General features: G+C 38.1%; 1 protein-coding gene across 1 annotated transcript in view; it reads right to left on the bottom strand.

The window, feature by feature from the left end:
- LOC144964600 (uncharacterized) overlaps positions 1–24764 on the bottom strand; it is a 52968-nt gene that overhangs the window by 22277 nt on the left and 5927 nt on the right. Inside the window, exons 2-6 of the mRNA XM_078899056.1 lie at positions 12929–12971; positions 10619–10818; positions 3922–4017; positions 3381–3553; positions 1390–1529 (exon numbers count right to left, since the gene is read on the bottom strand). Of these exons, the coding sequence (XP_078755182.1) occupies positions 1390–1529; positions 3381–3553; positions 3922–4017; positions 10619–10818; positions 12929–12971 (652 nt within the window). The remainder of the gene's footprint in view (positions 1–1389; positions 1530–3380; positions 3554–3921; positions 4018–10618; positions 10819–12928; positions 12972–24764) is intronic.

Below are 24764 nucleotides of genomic sequence, written 5' to 3'. Positions count from 1 at the left end.
TGTAGTGCCGAGTTGATGGTTACATGTGTATGAGTGTTTATGTGTGTATTTGTGTGTGTGTGTGTGTGTGTGTGTGTATGTGTGTGTGTTTGTGCGTGTGTATTTGTGTCAGTCAGAGAGAGAAAGCGAAGATTGTCAACAGTTATACTTTGGTGTGTTGTTTGATTTCTTAGGTACTTGAGTGGAGTGATTTTTTCTTTGTGGCTTGTTGTTTTCATGAATTATTTGTTTTTGTGAGTTTTGTCCACTTGTGGAAACTATCGACCCCCCCCCCCCCCCCCACACCTTTTTAAAAAAGAGAGTTTTAAAATGTGCTCTCTCCTCTTAATCGTATTCACTGTTTTAGAAGTTTGTTTCCTCTTCTAATGATGGCACCACCATATGCCGTCAATACGCCACGCCGCTGCATAGGAGACTTTTCGAGTTGTATGTCAATATCAGTTCTTACTCCTTGGCTCAATTGTCTGAGCATCTGCCTCACATACAAACATCAACATTAGGTCGGAAATATTTTTCCTTTTGTCTTCTGCCTTCTTTGTGTTTGAAATCATGGATTGTTCATATAATATATTGATGGTAGCGACAAGTCCATTACCAGGTAAATTAATCCGATCATCATAATCATTATCAGTGCTGGCCTTTCCTATACCACATTTCGATAGAGCAATCTTTAATGGTTGTCTAACTTATAACAGTGCCTGTTACAAAAAAAATGTCATCCGTTCTATATTTGTCCTCACACTCCACACCTCTGAAACCCTCCTTAAATTGAATCTGATACAAAAGAAATTAAATAATGTTAAACACATTCAAATGTTAGAAATGATGTCTAGCATCTAACGAGTGCATAATATATATATATATATATATATATATAATTATATATATATATATATATATATATAATTATGATCAACTTCTACAATATTGTTTCGAGCACACACACACACACACACACAGACACACACACACACATACACACATACATACAATCATACATATAAAGAGCGATCTCATTTCTCTAAACGGGATGTGAAGGTTGGAAACTTACTTCTGAAAGATTGACATGTGTATCTTCTGTGTTCCAGAAGCCTTGAAAACCAAAACAAATCTTCAGCACAAGAATTTGCACCATTTCGCGGACAAAGAAGCACTCAGTATAATATTTGATGAGCTAGAGAAGGCCTTTTATAAATAATGCCCAATTCGACTTGAATTGACGAACATTGTTAAGGTGCTGGTGCAAAATAACAAGTAAGTGATATTCTGAGATGGATATTCAGCTCCACAGTGCCATAGGACCAACTAAATATCAAACTAATGGTATATTGTACTTTTTAAAAAATGTAAACACACGCTTTATAAAGGCATACTTTCATTTTTAATTACCTTCTTTATAATCATCGTCTTCGTCATCCAATTCTGCATCTTTATCCTCCTCACTTCTGTCAATGTCCCTATGATTGTCAATCAAATGTTGGATTATGGTATCCTTTCCATATAAACGGTCAAATCCTTTTCTGAGAAGGCTGGGGCATTAAAGGGAAGGGGAGGGGGTGGAAAGAGACATTTGATATCAGATATTTATCAACTAAACGCCTGCACAAAAATGGTAGATTGTACTTCTGAGCCTACTGGAATCGGAGTCTATCCCGATTTCAGTGGACTGAAACAGATCTCATTGACCCAGCAGCCAATGTTGAGTGAACAGACGGATCAGAAAATATTCCAGACTGTCCCCGAATTGATAATTGTTCCTTTGCTTGTGCAGCGAGTGCTTTACAATTGCAACCCACGATGTCTGGACATTTCAGATTGTGAAAATTGGGTTTATAAATAAAATAAATACAATTATCTTTATTCATCACAAAGGTGAAATCTGTCTCTAGGTTATATGCCAAGGGAAAGCTGGAACAACACAGTCGTCAGCCGCAGTGCAGTGCCGCAACGTTGCCTAGGACGAGGTGACTAGCTCAACGTCACACATGCAGCGCGGGGTACCTTTCGGGTATGAAACAAAGACCAAACAGTTGAGTCACGTTGCCCCCCCCCCCCCCCCGCCCCCCAGAAATATGAAACTTTCCCAAAATTGTTTTAAATGAAATAAGATAAATTTAAAAAAAGATACCCTTTATTCATCCCATAGGGGAAATTTGTCGCTAGGGTCTATTCCAAGGAAAGCCTGGAATAACCCAGTCATCAGCTGCAGTGCAGCGCCGCAAATTGAGCTAGGGCGGGGTGACTTGCTCAAGGCCACACAAAGCAGCGGCAGGTGATTGAACACGTACCTTTCGGGTCCGAAGCAAAGACTGTACCGGATAGAGTCACAATAGAACAGTCAGTACTCAATAAAATTAACAAATAGAGAGAGGAAAGCAACACGAGCAATTTATGAATTATCTCGTTGGGGAAAATCAAATTAACAAATAGACATAAGAAAGTAACAGGACTGTTATTGTTATACACGTGAGCAAATTACGAGTAAGTTTTGTCGTTCAGGGAACAAGAGAACTGTTGACAGAAGAAATCGTCAGGTTACGATGAGATATGCGATTCCTTGGTTAACCAGTCAACTGCCGTACTTTGGAAAGAAAAGTATTTACAAATCTGGTCAGAAAAATCGTCCTTCAAATATCGATAGAATTAAATGATATTTAATCATCTTGGCAAAAACTCTCAAACATGGGACGTCCTAGGTTCAGTTGACTGGTTTATAGTAATAGTAATCCCAGGGCAGTAGTATCCAACTCGGACATTTTCTAGATAAATTCTTCAGAAAACTTTAACTTCATATTTTGATCGATTTAGATTACCCCCCCCCCCCCACCCCCACTCACCCGTCCTCCTCTACCACTCGTCAAAAGATCTCAAACCAGAGTGATGGTGAAATGTAATCGATTTTTCTTTGAAGTTAAAGTTGTCTGGCCAAAATGAACGAAATGGGGTTTTGTAGTCATGTCCTTGGTGTATGGTGATAACCGGCTTTCGCGATTCTGTTCCTTAAAAGCACACATGGCTGTTGACTGCGATGGGGTCAAGTTGCAGTTCCACAAAAATGTTAATGTTCCTGGAAGTAACGCCTTCCCAGTGAATCACCAAAGGAAAGCATGAGAAGGAGTGTGGGTGTGTGTGTGTGTGTGAGAGAGAGAGAGAGAGAGAGAGAGAGAGAGAGAGAGAGAGACAGAGAGAGAGAGAGAATGAGTAAGAGAAATTGAGAGATAGAGAGATAGAGAGATAGATAGATAGATAGATAGATAGAGAAAGAGAGAGAGAGAGAGAGAGAGAGAGAGAGAGAGAGAGAGAGAGGGGGGGGGGGAGAAAGAGAGAAAGGGAGAGAGGAGAATGTTAATATATATGTAGATAAAACAAGAAGCACTTACTTGTTCATCATCACTTGATCAGATTGTATATTTTGCCAATTTCTATTTTTGTATTTCAAGCGGTCTCCTTTATCTGCAGTAAAGACAGCATGTCTATCTGGTTTGATGGCTCGTTTGTGTCGCAGTTCAGAATTTGGAGGGACAATAATATTATCAGGATCAATAAAACCCTCCTGAGAAAATACATTCAATAATAAATGATGAGGATTAATTTATATTCTTTATTGAACGAGTATTATGTGAAATACCAGTTGGCTTGCATCATGCAATGTATTATTTTAATTATTTGGGAGGTTTAGAGAGAGAGAGAGAGAGAGAGAGAGAGGGGGGGGGGGGGGTTACGTAGTTTTTGGTGCACATGGCAATTCAAAACCTCTTGGAAAAGACAAAAAACACCATCTGCTTTTAGTTAAATGAAGAGATTTTTTTAAAAAATAAACAAATCGTAGAAAAATATTCTAGCATGAACTTCAAATGCAAGGTTAAAATTGGATTCAATACTTTTTCATTTAATAGACACATTTAAAGGAAATTTTCTTACCAGGTTGTGACTTCCGTCTGACGTTTTTGTTATGCTTAGCACAGAACCTGTTTCAATATTGTGAAAAAAATTGCTGTCGATTCTTTGAATGTCTGGCTGTGAAAATTTAAAACAGTAAAATGGATTGAAGACTTTATAGAAATTAGAAGCTACTGTTAAAACCATGCTCGTAAGGACACGGTGGATTTTGCTTTTGTTTCGTTTGCTTTTAGCTTTTTTTTGTTTTGTTTTGTTTTGTTTGTTTTACTCTGTGCAAGCTGCATCAAAACTTAACAACAAGCAATAATGATAATGATAAAGACGATAATACATGCAGTAACAATAATAATGATGATGATGATGATGATGATGATGATGATGATGATGATGATGATGATGGAGGCAGCGTGGCTCAGCGGTACGGTCTTTGCTTCGTACCCGAAAGGTACCGAGTTCGATCACCCGCCGCTGCTTTATGTGGCCTTGAGCAAGTCGCTCAAGTTGCGGCGCTGCACTGCGGCTGACGCCTAGGTTATTCCAGTCCTCCCTTGGAATAGATCTCAGAGAAAAATTTCCCCTATGGGATGAATAAAGGGATTTTTATATTTTATATTTTTTATGTGATGATGATGATGATGATGATGATGATGATGATGATGATGATGATGATGATGGTGACGATGGTGAGTTTGTTTTGTAATAGAACATCGTTTGATAAATAGAGTAACATGTAATTGTTTGTATAAGCTTCATGCTACAGAGATAGCTGGGATAAATCCCAACTCTATGGATGATACACTCAAAATAGTCGGGGTATATTCTTATAAGGCGCCATTTCCGACGTTATCGGCAACCAAGTTATTTCTCCTCCAATGTGATCCTCAGTAATAAGTGTATCAGTACTACAAGAACAACACTTTAGGAATTATAAATATCAAATGTTGGGTGTTGAGCTGTAGACGAATCCAATACTTTCAGAAACGAGCAAGACATACGTCATTTGAAGCCCTTCATTGGCATCATTTACTCAATACCAGACAAAGAAAACCACGAAAACCTCGTAAAGAAGAATCGAAGGTATTATAATGTTGGCCACCATTGGCTTATAATTCTTCTAAGATGGTTTCACCCCCCCCCCCCCCCCCCCCAGCCTTCTCTCTTTCTCCCTGCTTTCACCCTCTCTCTCTCTCTCTCTCTCTCTCTCTCTCTCTCTCTCTCTCTCTCTCTCTCTCTCTCTCTCTCTCTCTCTCTATTCTTCCTTTCATTTATTTCTCTCATAACTTGAGCTTAGCCCCGCTAAGACAGAATAGCCTGTTAATTACAAACAATAGAATGGTTGATTTGAAAAAAAAATATTTGTGTGTGTTTGTGTGTATGTGTGTGTGTGAGAGAGTGAGTGTGTGTGTGTGAGAGAGAGAGAGAGAGAGAGAGGGGGGGGGGGAGAGAGAGAGAGAGAGAGAGAGAGAGAGAGAGAGAGAGAGAGATTGTGAATATGATTCATCTGGCAGGTGTGCTATTTATCAGAACAAATGATTTTTAACCCCACCTTTAAGCTCGCTCGGACAAACATAGCTGGCTGTTTACAAACAAAAGAAAGGATGGACTTTTATTCTTTTTGTTACCTGAGTACGATTCATCTGGCCAGTGTGCAATTTATCAAAAAATATTTGCGACCCACCCTTAAGCCCCCTCGGACAAACATAGACTGTTGTTTGAATGATATTCGTTGTGGTTATTTTTGGGGATGTTTTTTTTTTTTTTTTTGGGGGGGGGGGGGGGCGGGAGTGTTGCTTTTTTTTGTGAGTACGATTCATCTGGTTACAAGTCCAGGTGTGTTATTTTTAAAACCATATATGACCCACCCTAAAGTTTTTTTTGCGTGGGTACGAGATTCAGATGGTCAGCAGATCAGGTGTGTAAATTATTTTTTAAAATCTATTTTGTGACCGACCCTTAAGCCCGCTCGGACAACATAGCCTGTTGTTTTCAACCAATAGAATGAATGATTTTGCTGTTGTTGTTCTTTTGTGTGAGTATGATTCATATGGCCAGCAGACCAGGTGCGTGATTTATCAAAACAAACAATTTGTAACCGACCCGTAGTCACGATCGGGCAAATATAGACTGTTGAAAATAAACAACATGAATGAATTTTTTGTATGTTTGTGTCTCTGTGTGTGCGTGTGCGTGTGTACGTGTGTGTGAGAACAATTTATCTGGCCAGCAAACCAGCTTAATAATTTATCAACTCAAGCATTTGTGATCCACCCTACAAATGGACAAATATAGTCGGTTGTTAACAAACAATAGGATGATTGAATTTTAATTATTATTATTTTGTTTGTGCTCGTTTTTTGTGTGAGAGTACGATCAGAATATGTGTGTAAATTATTAAAACAAACCATTTTGACCGACCCTTCGGCCCGCTTGGACAAACATAGCCTCTTGTTTACAAACAATAAAATGAATTATTTTGTGTATCTGTGTGTGTGTGTGTGGGTGCGTGTGTGTGAGAGAGAGAGAGAGTGTGTGTGTGTTTGTGAGTGAGTGCGATTCATCTGGCCAGCAGACCAGTTGTGTAATTTATCAAAACAAACCATTTGTAACCACACTAAAGCCCGCTCGGACAAACATATCTGGTTCTTTACAAACAGTAGAAGTGATGCTTTTTGCGTGAGTAAAATTCAGTGGCCAACAGACCAGGTGCGTAAATTATTAAAACAAATGATTTGTGACTCACCCTTAAGCCCACTCGGACAAACATAGCCAGCTGCTTACAAACAATTGAATGAAGTTTGTTTTTTTATTTGTTCGTTTTCCTTTTTTTTTTCTTTGTTGTTTTTGCTTTTGTTTTGTTTTTTGTATGTTTTTTTTTTTTGGTTTTGTTTTGGTTTTGCTGCGGGTACGATTCCTCTGAACTGCAAACCAGGTGTGTAATTTATCAATGCAAACCATTTCCTTAAGCTCGGACAATTATAGGCGGCTGTTCACAAACAATACAATGATGACTTAGTCGTTGTTGTTGTTTTGTTTTCGTTTTTTGTTTTTTTGTTTTTTTTGGGTTTTTTTTTTTTCCTGTTTTTCTTCTGTGTGAGTACGATTCATATGGCCAGCAGTCCATGTGTGTGATTCGTCATAATAAAGCACTTGTGATCCACCCTTAAGCCCGCTCTCGGACAAAAGTCGCCGGTTATTTATGAACAATAGAAATAGGATATTTTGTTTTGGTTCTTGTTTTGTTTGTTTTGTTTTGTTTGGTTTTTTTTGTTTTTTTTTTTTTGCGTGAGTTCGATTCAGCTGGCCAGCAGACCAGGTTTGTAAATTTATTTTTTTAAAGACTATTTGTAACCGACCCCTAAGCCCGCTCGGACAAACACAGTCGTTGTTTATAAACAGTAGAAAGGATGCTTTTTTACGTGAGTACGATTCAGCTGGCCAACAGACCAGGTGTGTAAATTATTTAAACAAACCATTTGTGACTCACCCTAAAGCCCATTCGGACGAACATAGCCAGTTTACAAAAATATAATGGTCGATTGTGTGTGTGTGTGTGTGTGTGTGTGTGTGTGTGTGTGTGTGTGTGTGACTACAATTGATCTGGCCAGCAGATCAGGTGTGTAAAATATTAAAACAAAACATTTGTGACTCACCCTTAAGCCCGCTCGGACAAACATAGCCAGTTGTTTGCAAATTATAGAATGAAAGTTTTTTTTGTTGTTTTTTCTTTATTTATTTGTTTAATTTTCTGTTTTTCTGCGTGATTCGGCCAGTAGACCAGATGTGTATTTTATCAAAATAATCTATTTGTGGCCCACACTTAAGCCCGCTCGTTGTCATGAATGATATTTTATGATAATGTTGTTGTTTTTTTAATGTTACGATTCATTTGTTGAAGTTTCTGTAGCTTTGTATCTTTCTACAGGTTGAGGCTGCAAATCCTACACCCAACCCTTCTCCTTTTTCCAGATTTGTGACCGCCAAGTGCACTTTGGAATTTCTCTAGTCGCATTTAACGACTTGATGATTGATGGCAATATATTTCCCCATAAAAATATCTACAAACCAACATGGATATCACCTGCTGGACGCATTGAAAACAAATTGACCACCTCACAATATCAAGAAGGTAGAGACTCGGAGCTGACGTAGCCTCAGACCATCACCGACTTTTAGGAACTTTGAAGTTCAATCTTAGGCGGGGCTGACAGAAAAAATATCGAGCGACCCCAGCACAAATTCAATACCCAAAAACTTAAAGAAAAATACAACAAGAACACATTTAGCATCAGCATACGATTTAGATAGATTCGAGCTCTTAGAAAATCTTGTAGGGGAAACAAGCCTTGAAGAACACTGGACTCGTCTGAACACCACATGGAATGAAGCATGCCTAGAAACTCTTGGTAGGAAATAAAGAAATGACGAAGTCTGGCTTTCAAATAAAACTTGGAATGCTGATGAAAGGAAATCGCTTAAACTGGAAAGAAATAAATGTCAGGATAAAAGATCTGCAAAATGAATATAACAATTGTAAACAAAAAAAATCCAAGAGAATGGTAATGAAAGACAAAAGGACATAATTCAGTGACTTACCTACTGAAGCAGAAGAAGAAGCTGGCAAAAATATTGTACAATATCATCATAACAATTTCAGGTACAGGCAAGGACTGTAAAGGATAGAAATGGTCAACCTCTGACTACAGAATTAGAACAGAGAAATCGATGGATGGAACATTTCAGAGAACTACCCAATCGGGCTATATCTGACCCAACGCCAGAAATAGAATCAGAGGACCTCCATCAAGAATAAAATCTTACAAAGCATTAAAGTAAATAAAATATGAAAAAAACCCAGGACCCGATGGCGTGCTCCCAGAGGCCCTCAAAACAAAAACACAAGAGTGGACATGTTGCACCATATAATTTTGAAAATATCTAGTCAAAACCAAATACCTTGAGATTGGAAGAAAGGATGTGTTTTTAAAGCTCCAAAAATGTAGAAATAGGAGATTGTAAGAACTGGCGAGGTATTATGCTCCTTTCAATGTCTAGTAAAGTTTTCACCAGTGATACTGGAACGGTTGAAAACTGAACTTGATGGGAAACTTTTCCGTGACCAAGCTAGATTCAGAACAGACATATCCTGTACCGACCATATAACAACTCTCCGGATTATAATAGAACAGTCTCTTGAGTGGTAACCACCACTCTATACGAATTTTATTGACTTTTAAAAGGCATTTGACAGAGAGGTTATTTGGAAAATATACACCATTACGGCATACCATAAACGTATACCTATCTTAGTAAACAACTATTTATTGACCGCGCAAGCTGCCAAGTAATCCATAATGGAAAACTTCCTGATTCTTTTGAGATTAAAACTGGAGTTAAGCAGTGATGTATTATTTAGCCAATAATATTTCTTATAGTAATTGATGGATAATTCGCAGAACTGTGAGATAAAGAAAGAATGGAATAAAATGAAACCTGACTCAATGTCTAGGAGACCTTGACTTTGCCAATGATATTTGTTTATTGTCACAATCCCATCAACATTTACAATAAAAAACAGTCTGCCTTGTCAAGGAAGCAGCCCAGACAGGTTTAAGAATAAACACCACAAAGAAAACAGAAGTAATGAGATGATTAAACGACAACGTAACACCCATCTCAGTAAATGGAAACAATCTGAAAGACGTAGACAAATTTACATATTTGGGTACCATTGTTTCAACATCTGGAAGAACATATGAAGATGAAGAGGCTAGAATAGGAAAAACGACATGCATTTATCACTCTCATGCCTATATGGAAATCAACAAATATATCACTGAAAAACAAATTCTGAATACACAACACAATCGTAAAAGCATTCCAGTATGGCTCAGAATCATGGAGAGTGACCAATACTCTTTTTTAAAAACGTCAAACCTTCACAACAATATGCCTTTGAAACATAGTCGGTATCGGATGGCCTGAGAAAATAGTAGTATAGACTTGTGGTTGAAAGCTGGACAGAGAAAATTAGCAAACAAATCTCAGTAAGAAAATTGAAATGGATTTGTCACATTTTCAGAAAACCAACAGACCTTACAAGACATTCTGAGGACTGGAACCCTCAGGGATAAAGGAAGGTTGGGAAGCCAAAAAAAAAAAGAAGTGAAGTTAGCAAGAACATCCAGGGGAGAGACCAAGAAAAAACAAAGAACAGTATACGGTGGAGATGTACTGATGAAGCCCAGTGTCCCACAAGGAAGATAAAGGATTAAATGATGACGATTCATCTGGCCAGCCGTCCCGGTGTGGAATTTACAAAACAAACCATTTGTGACCCACCCTTAAGCCCGCTCGGACAAACATAGTCGGTTGTTTACAAACAGTAAAAAGGATGATTTTATTTAGTACGATTCAGCGCGCCAGCAGACCAGGTGTTTAATTTATCAAAGCAAACCATCTGGAACCCATCCTTAACATGTAAAATCTTTTCATGTTTCGAAGTTGCATTTATTAACATCAAAATCAAAATAAGATAAATAAATAAATAAATAAATAAATAAATAAATAAATAAATAAATAAATAAATGTAAACTTCAAATAATCAGTGATTGTACAAAGAACATACTTTTGAAAGACGGGAATAAACAATGTATCACAAAAGGCAACAAAATGCTTTAAATAAATAGAATACGCTTGGATTTATATTTTAAAAACTTACATCCAGGTATTCCTTGGAAAGAACGGATTCTTTATTCTGACCAGTAGCTGATGAAAATGCCTGGACGTCCTGATGCAAAATCGTTGGAGCCTGATGTAACTTGAGTTTGAAAACATTTGACGTGGTTGCTATATGAATTGACACAGTCATGTCATTTTGTAAACGTTCATTCTGGAATACGTTGATTGACACCACTTCAGCTGTTAGAAAATGAAGAAAGTATAGATAACTTTGCATGATATTGTAGCTCTGAAAATATGCGATCCTCTGCCTCAAAACGATATTTTGTCGGAGTGGACTTGATTCTGAAAAATGAATCAAGATTAAAACAAAATCGAACTTTGGGATCATCTTATACTCTTTATCCTTAATAGTGAATACAGTTTCTTTAAATTCGAAATGCTAACATTTCGTGTTCCTGATCATTCTAGCATTAAATTCACTTCCCCGAAACAGAGCCCCTTAAAATTTAATATTTTAATGATATTTTGCCTACCATTGATTAAAATGTCTGGTTTTTTTCATCATCTAGCATAATTTTATTTCTGCCCAGACAATCTTTTATTTAATTTAAACAAACCTCAAATCGGTTTATCAAACAATGAATATCATCACAGGGAGAATAACCCCGAGAAAGTTGATTAAACTCAGGCATTATGTAGAAGCAGTGTTTTCAGGTGGTTGAACGTCTAAATCATCAATTAGAAGAAAATGAGAAGCAATCCAACACACAATCAACATCCCCCCCCCCCCAACCTTGTCTTTACCTGACAATCCTCTTGATGATCCTACAAGCAGTATCAACTCAGTAAATGAAATAAAGACAGAAACATTGATTAAATCTGACAAGAATATCTCTTTATGAGATAGCAGGAGACCTTGAAATCAGTCATGGAAGTGACCATCAACCAAATTAAATCCTTGGGATGCTCAAAGGTCTGCACACTTTGGGTACCTAGGCAGTTGAATCCAGATCACATGCGTGAAAGAGTGGATTACTGTACCGAGATTCTATGGCTAAGGGGTAGATATAGCAGCTTTCGCAGTAGAATAATCACTGAAGATGAAACCTAGGTTCATCATTATGAACCTGAGTCGGAGAGACAATCAGTGGGGTGACGACATCCCTCTTCCCCAAGAACCAAAAGAATTCAAAACTGAGAAATCAGCTGGGACACTTATGGCAACGGTGTTTGGGACATTAAAGGTGTGATCCTTGTTGATTTACTGCCACAGGGTGTCACTGTCAACTCTGAATGGTACATACGGACTCTGAAACAGCTGAAAGCAAGAATTTGCCGAGTCAAACCAGATTTGGAGATCTCAATTGAAAGTGAAATATGTATAATATCCTAAATTATCTAAATGATTTTTGATTTTTTTTAAAGAGAAAAAAGTTGCAAATTTCTATAATTGTGTGAACCAAGAATTAGACACTCCATTTTTGAGATGTCCGTACCTTATAGTTTCATCAATTCCACCAACTCCCACACACACATACACGTGCACTTTCTTGGTAAAGTGCCAGTCCTTGTACCTATTATCAAGAAAAATGGGAAGGGGGTGACCTGCCCCAGCTTCTTGGTATTCACAGAGGCAATTCCTCATTCCTCATTCTGTCGTATTCTGAAAAATCTGATTTTGGCCAGAAACTTGTACTTCAAATATCGATCGAATTTTGTTTAAATCGTGAGCATTATATAGCGCAATATCCTCTAAACGTGCTCAAAGCGCTTTACAAAGGGCCCCTGACCAACTGCATCACCTAACATGTAGAACGAGATACGACGCCTGTTGGGCGATTTTACATCTTGTTTTTCCGACAGAGACAACGCTGTTAATGCCCAGGTACTTATTTTACACCTGAGTACGGTGAGAAAAATAAAATGTGAGTAAAGGGCCTTTTCCAAGGACTCAACTATGCACCGAGAGAGGCTCGAACTCAGGACTTCCGACCCGAAAGCGAATGTCATACCATTAGACCACATAGCCGCACGGACTCTTATCTTGTCAAAAAAAAACTGTTAATCCTGGGACATACAGTAATCCCAGGTTTGAAAGTTTTGACAAGATGAGAATCATTTAGATTGACCGATATTAATTTGAAGGACAAGTTTCCTTTAAGTATGACAGCATGCAAGGTGGTAAAAATGATTTAAAATATATTTACTATACCGTCTTAAGTCTTTAAGATATAAAACTGACACTTCTCTAGCTGTATTAGATTTGCGAATGTCGATTTAATGTATTCTTAATCATATGGATGGAATGAACTATTCAACTGTTAGAAAAAAAATCGAATATGCTTACTTTCTTGAAATCTGCCGTGACTGTTGTTGGATAGAGAGGCTCTCTGGGGATATGTAGAGAAAAAAAAGTCAGGATGAAAACAAATAATTTTATATTATGATAAATCTTTTTTTTTCTGATCACTATTACCCTTGGATGAGTTATATCGAAGGAACAAAGTTGACGTCACTCAGATCTTTGTTATTGTTCTTAGACAACCATTTTTATGATTAGTTCTCACTAAATTCTCCCGGTCAGACCATAAACTCTTAAGGTTACATATATAATTCTGTGTGGTGGTCATGGTAGGTTATATCCTTCTGGCGGATGTTGTGACAGTGTACCTAAACGCATAACATCAATAATTTACTCAGCACAATGTTGACACGCTGATCTATTATTTACACGATCTATATCAATCTACCGTTTGTCCACTAATCAGTAAGTACCTGGTATTAGATTCATTTATAAAATAGTTATGTAAACGTAACTACAGCATCAATAGATGGTCATATTATAATTCCATATTGTCTCTGTCCGAATAACATTGTAATGTATCGGAAAAGTAGAAAACGGTTGGGGCTGCCTGAAGCCGGTGATCGTATAATGCTAACGAAAGAGTGAAAATGGAGAGGCTTTGTATGGGAACAAAACAATTTTTCTCCCATACAAAGCCTCTCCATTTTCACTCTTTCGTTAGTATTTTAATATATCGCCTATTTATTGCTGTTGGCCAGGGACCCCTTGTAAAGCGCTTTGAACACGTTTAGTGGATCTTGCGCTATTTAAAAACCTAGAGTTTAAAGCTCAAGTATGCGGCTTTGATGCCTAGTGGTGTGACACTTGGCCCCTTACATGAAGGTTCTTGGTTCGAGTCCCGCCATGAGCGGCACAAAGTAGAGTGATATTCTCTCACCGTACTTAGATATGATATGAGTACATGGCCGGTAATAGCTTTGCCTATGTCGAAAAAAATCTACATTAAAAGTTACTGCTGGCTTTGGACAACTTGTAATGCGATTTGAGCACACATTTATATACGACGCGCTGTATAAATGCTCATGTTTGTTTATTTGTACGCTCAGTTAAAGCCGGTACAACTTAATGGCTTCTGCCAGTGATTTTCCACAACTTAAGAGTGTGGGAACCTACCATTCCGCACTTATTTCATTTAAAGCCCATTCTGAGTTCCATCTCCTCACAATGTTCCAGTCTGACTCCAGGGCTGGTCAAGAAAATTTTCTCCACTAAACAATTGAGAGGGACATCCTTAGTTCCCGGTGCGATCGTCAATGCTTGTAATACTACATACATAGCCTCATAGTAATAGAATTTGACTTGCAGCCTTTTTATCATTATTGCTCTTGGGCCACACACAGGAAAGTTACATTCCGCAAGGCTATAGAAGGAACGAACTTGACGTCACTCAGCTCATTGTTATTGTTTTTAGCCTGCCAATTTCAAAAGAACCTCTCACTAAATAGCACTAATCAGACTAAAAATGTTTAAAGGTTAAACATAGTTTTGTTGTATGTCAGTACGTTATATCCGCCTGGCGGATATTGTGAGTTTTTTACAACTAAACGCATAGCATTCAGTTGTATATAGAGTTGTGATCAAAATCTCACAATCTGTGTTTTCACAAATGTGGGAAACCCATTAACGTCTCATTGAGTAAATTATTTAGATATATTTGATAAGATGAATAAAATATTCAAAATATAAACAACTAATAATGGAGCTCAAATACATGTAAGCCCTTTTTTCACGTAAGGATGGTAAATAGTTATCATCAATACAAGATATGATGCTGGTTGTCACAGACCGAGCGTAGCAACCAAAGAAATTTGGAATGAAATGAGGTTTTAAAATGTTACTGCGGACTTGATTGGTCTCAAACACGGGCTGATTATCCGATATTCAAATTTTACAAAACAATTTATTAGCAAATGAAATCATACAAATTTTATTAACATGACCCTGAGGTCTTCGTGTAACGCAGGTATCGATGTGAACTCATTTTTCATGGTTCAATAAACGGTAATTAAGTCTCAACTTAGTCAAACACTATTGATAAGTGTAACAAAATTTTTGAGAGTCAAACCCAAGCATGAAGAAGACGTACTTCTATCAATCGTGTAAGTTGACTTAGTTTTAATCAGGTCTTACTCATTTAGATACGATCAATAGACAAAGGATAGATCAGCTGATACCGTTTAATGATAAACTCCAACAAGGTTTCTTCGAACACGGTTTCCTCGAACACACGGTTTCCTCGAACTCTTTCGAATGTCAAGAATTTTTTTCCTTATTACTCTTTGCTGTTATCATTCCATTCCTTCCTCGAACTAATTTTCAACTCGAGCACGGGTTCATCGAACTAATTTCACCCAGCAACGCAAGAAAAATGAATTAGGTAATTACACAAATTGTTTTTATGCGCCCAGTGATTTCGACCACTGATGACCGACTTACTGTGACATTGACAGTAACTTATGTGTGTATCTGGCTACACTGCATGTGTGTATGCAGTATGTTACACAAGCAGACACTCACAGCACTAACACACTCCATCGTCGTTTCTCATAAAAGGGCACCTCTCTGGTTTTTCTTACCACTTCGCAATTAGTTACAATTCCAATGCCACAGGCCATGATAATTGTTGACTACCACGCTAGATAAATGTTGTATTACAGCCCCCCCCCCCCCCCCCCCCCCCCCCCCCCCCCCGCTGCCAACACATACACACACGCGCGCGCATACACACAAACACCAACCCCTTGTAACATATCAATAAAGTAAATAATAATAAAGTTCTCTTTATTCATCCTCAAGGAGAAATTTGTCTTAGGGCCTATTCCAAGGGAAAACTGGAACAACCCAGATGTCAGCCGCAACACAGTGCCAAAAATTGAGCTACGGAGAGGTGTCTTGCTGAAGCCACATAATTCGGTGGATATTCGAACTGGGTATCTTCCGGGTACGAAGCAAGGACCATACCGTTGAGGAGTAACACTGCTCCCCCCCCCCCCCCCCCCCCACTTCCTCTCTTTCAAATTCAATTGCAATTTACGGTTTCCTCGAACTACGGTTTCCTCGAACGTTTTTTCTTGTCCCGAGGAGTTCGAGGAAATCGTGCTGGAGTGTAGTCAGTTAAAAGTAGTGATGCATCGCGTTTAGCAAAAAGGCTCACAAGATCCGCCGGCCAGATATAGAAGGAACAAAATTGACATCACTCGGCTCTTTGTTGTTGTAGGTAGCCAGACATTTTTATGAGTAGCTCTAATTAATTGTATCAATCAGACTATAAACGTTCAAGGTTACTGTGTTGGTACGTTATATTTGGCTGACGGATGTTTTGAACTTTTATTTTGGCTAAATGCATAGCACCAATAACGTACAGGTACACAAAACTGTGTATAACTTAGTCTGATTGATAGAATTTAATGAGAATATGGAAGAAAAGTAGTGACAACAAACCCTCCACTCTTTTGGTTTCCTACATCCTTGGGAGTGTTATGTAACCACTCCTTCAAAGTGTTACTAATAGGTTATATAAAGGTGGCATAACTAGTAACAGGGTGTTTTAGGCAGTTTCTTGGGATAACAGGACGTAAAAGAGAGAGGATGGAAGATCTATATTGATGACCCGCATAATATATTTAGACTAGAAAATAAGATGTCATCACTCTAAAACCAGAAGATCAAATACGCAAGGCATGTATCCAGTCCACCGAAAGAGTGGCTTTACACTGCCATTGAAATAGGAACCAGTTTTGTTTTTTACATCACTTTTCTTCCCTATTACTCATAAAAATGGTTGGCTAAAAACAATAACAAAGAGCTGAGTGACGTCAATTTTGTTCCTTCTATTGGTAAATCGGTCGACGCCTTTGGTTGAAAGGGACCGGAGGCGGTACGGTAGTGTCAAGTCAGGTCACCTTTCAAAAAGGTCGCAGTTCGTACCATGTGTAGATTGGTTTGACTGACACACATAGACACGCACACACACACACACACAAACACACACACACACACACATACACACACAGGGACACTCGTGCCCTGATGGAATGTGTGCTGAACGTTGTAAAATTGAGTTACTCATTATGTATTTGTTTATTTAATTTTGGTATTGTAACTTTTGATTGACTCTTAACATATTAAAAATTGTAATCAGGTAGAATGTTTGATACAGAACAAGAAGTCTACTACTACTGCTACTACTAATACTACTACTACTACTACTACTACTACTACTACTACAACTACTACTACAGCTACTGCTACTTCTAATACCACTACAACTATGACTACTACTACTCTTCTTCCTCCTCCTCCTCCTCCTCCTCCTCCTCCTCCTCCTCCTCCTCCTCCTCCTCCTCCTCCTACAACAACAACAACAACTAGTACTACTACTACTACTACTACTACTACTACTACTACTACTACTACTACTACTACTACTACTACTACTACTACTACTACTACTACTACTACTACTACTACACTACTACTACTACTACTACTACTACTACTACTACTACTACTACTACTACTACTACTACTATGACGACTACTACTACTACTACTACTACTACTACTACTACTACTACTACTACTACTACTACTACTACTACTACTACTACTGAAAGCAAACGGAAACCTGAAAGAAATTGCCTAAATAACACTCGTAAGATCAATCTTAGACTACTCGAGTACAGACGGGGTACCCACACCTACATTATAAAAGCAACTGAAGCAATCCAGCGCCGGGCTGCAAGATTTTATCCACCAGTAGCGTAATGAAATATCTGTAGAGGTATTAAAAAGCCTAGGAGATCTAGCAATTGATGAACTTCACATATTATTCAACAATATATACAATACTGGGAAAATTCCAGAAGATCTCTGTAACTCTATTTTCATAGCAATACCAAAGAAAGCAGGTGCAGTCAGATGCGAAAATTTTAGAACTATAAGTTTAATAAGCCACATCAACAAAATACTGTTGCGTATAATTATCAACAGGCTAAGGAATAAGATTAACCCCGAAATCGCAGAAGAACAATATGGATTCCAACCTGACAGAGGGACAAGGAACGCAATATACCTCCTCCGTGTTTTAAGTGAAAGAGCTATACAGGTTCAGACCCCACTATACCTCTGTTTTGTCGACTACAAAAAAGCTTTTGATAGAGTACGCCACGAAGAAATACTAAAACAACTGCACTCCATTGGCGCTGATGAGAAAGACCTCAGACTCATGCAAACATTATACTACACCCAGCAGGCATCTATCAAAATCGGAAACTCTACAGGAAATTCCATTCCTATTAAGAAAGGAGTCCGTCAAGGGTGTGTTGCCTCACCAGATCTGTTTAATCTATACCAAGAAACAATCATGAGGGGCATAAATAATATGGAGGGAATAAAAGTGGGAGGTCACAACATAAATAATATAAGATACGCAGACGATACGGTACTCATTGCAACATCAGAAATCCAACTTCAAAAGATTGTTGACAAAGTGGTAGTAGATAGTGAAGCCAAGGGAATGGAAGTGAATATCACCAAAACGGAATGCATGGTAATACAGAAAAACCCCGAAAACAACAACACCTGCAATATAACGATTCACGGCGAGCAACTTACCAACGTAGAAAGTTTTAAATACCTAGGTTCAATAGTGACAACAGATGGAAGATGTAACCGAGACATACGAGCAAGAATAACTCAAGCCAAACAGGCCTTCATGGACCTGGGAAACATTTTGAAAAACAAACAGATGTCGTTCGGGATTAGATTCCGAGTCTTGAAGTGCTACGTGTGGCCAATCTTGTTATACGGATGCGAAAGCTGGACTACAAATGCAGAAACACAAAAGAACATTGAAGCTTTGAAATGTGGTGCTTGAGAAGGATGCAGAGAATATCGTATACTGCACACAAAACGAACGAAGAAGTGCTAAAACAAACATACCAACAAAGGAAACTAATGCCCTTAATAGTGGATCGACAACTATCCTTTTTCGGACACATAGTAAGGAAAGATAAGAATGAATACCTGGCAAGTTGTGGAAAAATACCTGGTAAACGCGCCCGGGGGAGACAAAGAAAAACACTCATAGACCAACTGAAGGGCTTCACCAGCCTAACAATCCAAGAGCTGTTTGAAAAGGCAAGAGACAGGGAGGAATGGAGAGAGATAATTCATGCAGTATCCGAAGCCTGGACCAGGCATGGAACCTAGAAGAAGAAGTAGCGTAAGATAAATTATCACACAGCTTGGATGGATCCTTTAAGAAAACAGAAAGAAAGAACTCTTATGTTCAAAATTACAAACAAAATGACGGCCATCTCTCCGGATAGAAGCATAAAAATCTGCATCTTGGTTTTTTGGGGTTTGTTTTTTTTTTTGAGTATGCTAAATTCAAAAATTGCGGTAACCACCTTGTAGTCCTTGTAGTTTCAAAAACTCAAATATTCAAAATGGCCGCCATAAAAAAACCCGGATCTGCTTGTAATTATGTTATGAATATCCCGATTTCAATTATTTCGGTGTCTATACATATGTTTATGAGGTCAAGGAATACAAATAACATAATTCAAATGTTTTACATAATAATTTCCTACCAAAATATAAACATAATACGTTCTTCATTCAAATTTGTCAATTAGACTATCCTGAACAGATGCACAACACAGTATAGTGGAGATCTTCTTTAACACACTTGCAAATGAATAACATTAATAGTTTCCCTTCAAAATATTAGAATAACATAATACAGTGTTTAAAAAGACAACAATTTGACCACCATTTACCAGAGTTGCGCCATCATAAAAATCATTCTCAGTAGATTACTCTGACCATGGCTTCAGCAACCAAGCAATGTAACAAACAATTCCGTCCATGTAAAGATCAGAAATTTCTATCAAGAGGAGATTAAATTTAGCTGCTCTCAATCTGATATAAAATATTCTGATTAATACTTTGGTTATTTTAAGTTTATTATTACTCCAAAAATCACAATCCAAAATTAAAGTGTTTGACCTGACAGTTTGACCATGTAAGTCCTAGTATTGAAAGACATAATATTCCCACATTCAAACAAGAAGCCTCACTAGTGAGTTAGTGATGCTCTCTTCTTCGTGAAACCCTTTCTGTTATGAAGATGGGAAGAATAGTTCTACTGTATATTGACGGTAATCATTTCGTAACTTGGTTCAAATTTGTCTATTACACAAACCCAAACAGATGGTTCAGGGTTTCCTACAAGTGATTGTCCGTAGACGTGTCCGTCCTGTCCGGTACACAACCCTTTTTAAATGCTGTTCCAGGACATAATATGTAATGTTGGTGGAATGTTGTCTATTCTCAGATTTTGCGTAAACAACTGCTTTCTGACATCATTTACCTTGCTTAGTGAAGATGTGCGCTGATATTAGAGACCAACAAATCTTTCCATCTGCTTGAAATCCTCTGGGAATATTGGATTTGGTGCGTTGGGTAATTGAACAAAAACCTGAAGTGAGGCATACTTTGCCAAGTAGCCCAGGCTGTTTTCTTTCCGATTATTCGGAATGCTGAAACAGTATCACATCCTGATACAGCATTGAAAAAGAGGAGTTCGCGCGATGCATCTTTTCCTACTGCACTTGCAATAAGGTGGCATGGGATTTAACGTAGCGTGTTACCAAGTTCGACTGCTATCCAAACTTCGCAGGCCTGGAAGACACTTGAAACTGCATCTGCGATGACCATCACATTAGTATTTTGTCACATGAACCATCACCCTGTTGTGGGCACGATGGAATGGATACGACGCATGGAACAAGAGTCTAGTATTTGCTTCTTCTTGTGTGCGAAACATGCTTGGCATATCAACAATAGATGATACAACCTTCGAGCCTACTACAACAACAACAACAACTACTACTACTACTACTACTACTACTACTACAACTACTACTACCACTACTACTACTACTACTACTACTACTACTACTACTACTACTACTACTACTACTACTACTACTACTCTACTATTACTACTGCTACCACTACTACTACTACTACTACTACTACTACTACTACTACTACTACTACTACTACTACTACTACTACTACTACTACTACTACCAATACTACTACTACTACTACTACTACTACTACTACTACTACCACTACTACTACTACTACTGAAAGCAAACGGAACAACGCATGGAACAAGAATCTAATATCTGTTTCTTCTTGTGGTCGAAACATCCTTGACATATCAACAATAGATGATACAGCCTTCGAACCATGAGTACTGATTACTTGTTTCTGTGCTGGAGGTTCCAATTGTTGTAATTCTCTAGCTAAGAGCGTGAAGAAGTTTTCTATATTTGCACCAAAGTGGAGAAAATTCTTTCAGTTTGAAGAAATCATCGCAGTGTTGTTGTCAACCCGGAGATGATTACCACTTCCGCGGTCCTGTCGTGGTCCTGTCCACGCCATTAGGCCTAGATATGTGTGATCCCTTCTGTAGACTAGCTACACTGCCCTCTTTTATCCCATTGCCCGAGACCATCAAATATGTCCAACCACTTCTATCAAACTAGTCACCAATCACTTTCAACATAGCCTTTTCTATATGGAGACCGCCCATCAGTATAGCATATTGTCGCTTCCCATATTCACTTGGCCATTTCCATTGAATTCTTTTAGCTGTGACATATATAGTGGTTGATCAACAGTAAGCACTGGAATCTGCCCTGGATATATAAGATGTGTGATCTCTATGATGATAGTCATTCCATACTTGAACATGGCAGGTGACTGTGCAGAATATCGAGACAAGGGTAGTAGGGAAATTTTGTCGGTGTTTTGGGTACAGATGACTGTACTATTAATGTAGTAAGGAAGGCAGACTATAATAAATCCATATTCACTTGATCATCTATTTGATCTTAAGCAAGTTCTACCTTGACATGTTCAAGCCGAGGCTTGTGCCTTGGATCATCATTTTTCTCAGTAAGCAGTGCATGAAGTTCCTGATTAACTATAATTGACATAACATAATTTGAGAGGGATACTGGTGGCACTTCAGTGCACGATTTCGGTAATGACTTGACTGGATCCATTTGTTGATTTGCTATTTATAGGGAATCCCAGAGAGAGAGAGAGAGAGAGAGAGAGAGAGAGAGAGAGAGAGAGAGAGAGAGAGAGAGAGAGCTCTAACAACACCAGGATTATCATTTATGACATGTGTGACGGATATTGCAGTGCCATGGAAAGAATCTTGACTGAATTTAGATGAGGGATTGTGATCTATGTTGGCAATGTTTTCAGTAATGAACAGTTTGTCTCTTAGGGTTGCGGGACAAACACGGCTTTCTTTATCATAACTGTCAATTACTGCATTAGCCTCTTCTGCGGGGAGTTGCAACTCTTTTATATGACACTGACAGTCCTTTCTCAAACAAATTGTCAATGAGATACCGTTTGCGTGTTTTTGTTGTGGGCGAGTAGGCCAGGCTACAATGGAAGGGCGGTTTCACGGTCTAAATTGTAAACCTTACTGCTGCATAATCTTCCTATACCTCATTTGATAGAATTGAAAACTACAGATGTGTTAAAGCGGTGGAAATGGCAAAAACAAGAACGGATCGGAAGATAGACTGTAATATTTTTTTCTTCTAAAAATGTAACACATTTTTCAATATTAAGCAGAGAATACATTTGATTTATTTCTAATGATAAATGGTCTTCAATGATACCTGACTTGAAATCCAATGGAATACAGCATTTGGTCTATCGTGCTATTGCTTCAAAACATTTACAACTACAATTTCTGACCTCACTATAGCAACTGGTGCGGCAACTACTATATACCACTACTACTGCTGCTGCTGCTTCTGCTGCTGCTGCTGCTATTGCTATTACTACCAGACGACTACTATGATTAATATTACGACTACTGTTACTACTACTGCTACTACTACTACTACTACTACTACTACTACTACTACTACTACTGCTGCTGCTGCTGCTACTTACTACTACTACTACGACTACTATTACTACTACTACTACCACCACTACTACTACTACTACTACTACTACTACTACTACTACTACTACTACTGCTGCTGCTACTTACTACTACTACTACGACTACTATTACTACTACTACTACTACTACTACTACTACTACTACTACTACTACTACTACTACTACTACTACTACTACTACTACTACCAAAAAGAATGCGTCAATTCTTTCAATATAACAATTTGAAAAACATTAGATATTATAGTAGGATGATTTTAAAAAAACGAAAAAGAAAAAAGCGGCCGCCATTCATCAAAAATTCATAATGCCCCCACCCTAAAAGAGGTTTTGGAAATCTGATGGGGAGTGTGTTTATTTGGGTAGATGCGTTCATTAGGAAAAAATATATATTCTTTAAATAATATAAGTAATATCCCTGAGTGAGGAAAACCTATAATTCTTGTAATCATATAAGTTCAAATTTCACTTAGCATCTGGTTCAGGAAAAAAAAAACTCTACTCGTCTTTTGCTAAATATGATCTCGTTTTGTTTTGCTTTGTCTTGTTTCTGTCACAACCTCCAATAATTGCTCTTTTAATTTATTTTTTTTTTATTTCATTTTTTAAATTATCTTAACCAAAGTGTGCAAATAATGTATTTCGTTAATGTCAAAGTCACAATTGATCTTGGCTTACAAAATTGTAATATATTAGATTTTATACCCTTCCAAGTATCTATAACAATATTCCCCAATTTAAGTCTATTCTCGAATTTATATTTGTATTTTTGACAAGCAGAACTTTCCGACAAAAAAAAAGTTTTCTAGTCTTTGTGGCATAGCCTGCGGTCTGTTATTTGGGTAAAACAATCTTCTCACAACCATTCCGTCACACAAATTTAATTCATTCACGTCATACACTCCGATCAGTACTTCTAAACCCTTTAATTCTGTACATCAACTCTCATACCACAAACTAGTCGTATGACACTCGAATTCGAATCGGAAGGTCCGGCCTCTCTCAGCGCATAGTTGAGTCTTTGGAGGTGGCTCTTTACTGACATTCTCTTACCGTGCTCAGGTGTAAAATGACCGTTAACAGCATTGTCTCTGTCCGAAACAATTGTAATATCGTCTAATAGGCGTCATGTCCCGTCCTACATGTTAAGTGTTGCTGTTGGCCAGGGAACCCCTGTAAAGCGCTTTGAGAACGTTTGTGGATATTGCGCTATATAAAAAGCTCATTTTCTTTGTTGAGGTCAAGGAGAACGTTTTATTGACGAAACCATTTTGAAGTAACAAATCTAAGATGTGGATTTATATTCGTGTGAGCGGGGTTATTGAAGGCAGAAAAACTGAGCTAATACGTATATCCTCCGCCATTGCCTGGCCCCCAAGTCCAGGATGAGAAATTGAGGAGTTGCCAGCAACCCAACACGTTAAAAAGTTTGCACTAACGAACTAAAAGACATCATATTTCGGGCGAGCCAGATTCAATCTTAATGACGAATAGAGATGAACGCCCAAAGGAAGTTTCTGTTCCGACATTGTCTCTGAGCAAACCCAAGCAGGAGGTGAAAGTGGGTGCCTGGAACGCGCGAACGTTATTTGACACTGGAAAAACTGCACAGAATTTAATGATATGGAAAGGTATGGAATTTGCATCCTTGGAAAAATTTTAATGAGATTGACAGATTCAGCATCATGACTCTAGGCTCGGGAGAAACAGTGTGTTACTCAAGAGCACAGATGGTCAGCAACAAGAGGGAGTTGGTATTTTTATGGATAAGGAAGCCAGACGAAGTTTAATGGAATGGGA

This window comes from Berghia stephanieae, chromosome 1 (genome assembly GCF_034508935.2).
Source record: "Berghia stephanieae isolate SIO BIC M18660-M18661 chromosome 1, UCSD_Bste_1.3, whole genome shotgun sequence".
NCBI lineage: Eukaryota > Metazoa > Mollusca > Gastropoda > Nudibranchia > Aeolidiidae > Berghia > Berghia stephanieae.
Note: the sequence above shows the minus strand (reverse complement) of the source record. Positions and strands in the feature narration are given on the sequence as shown.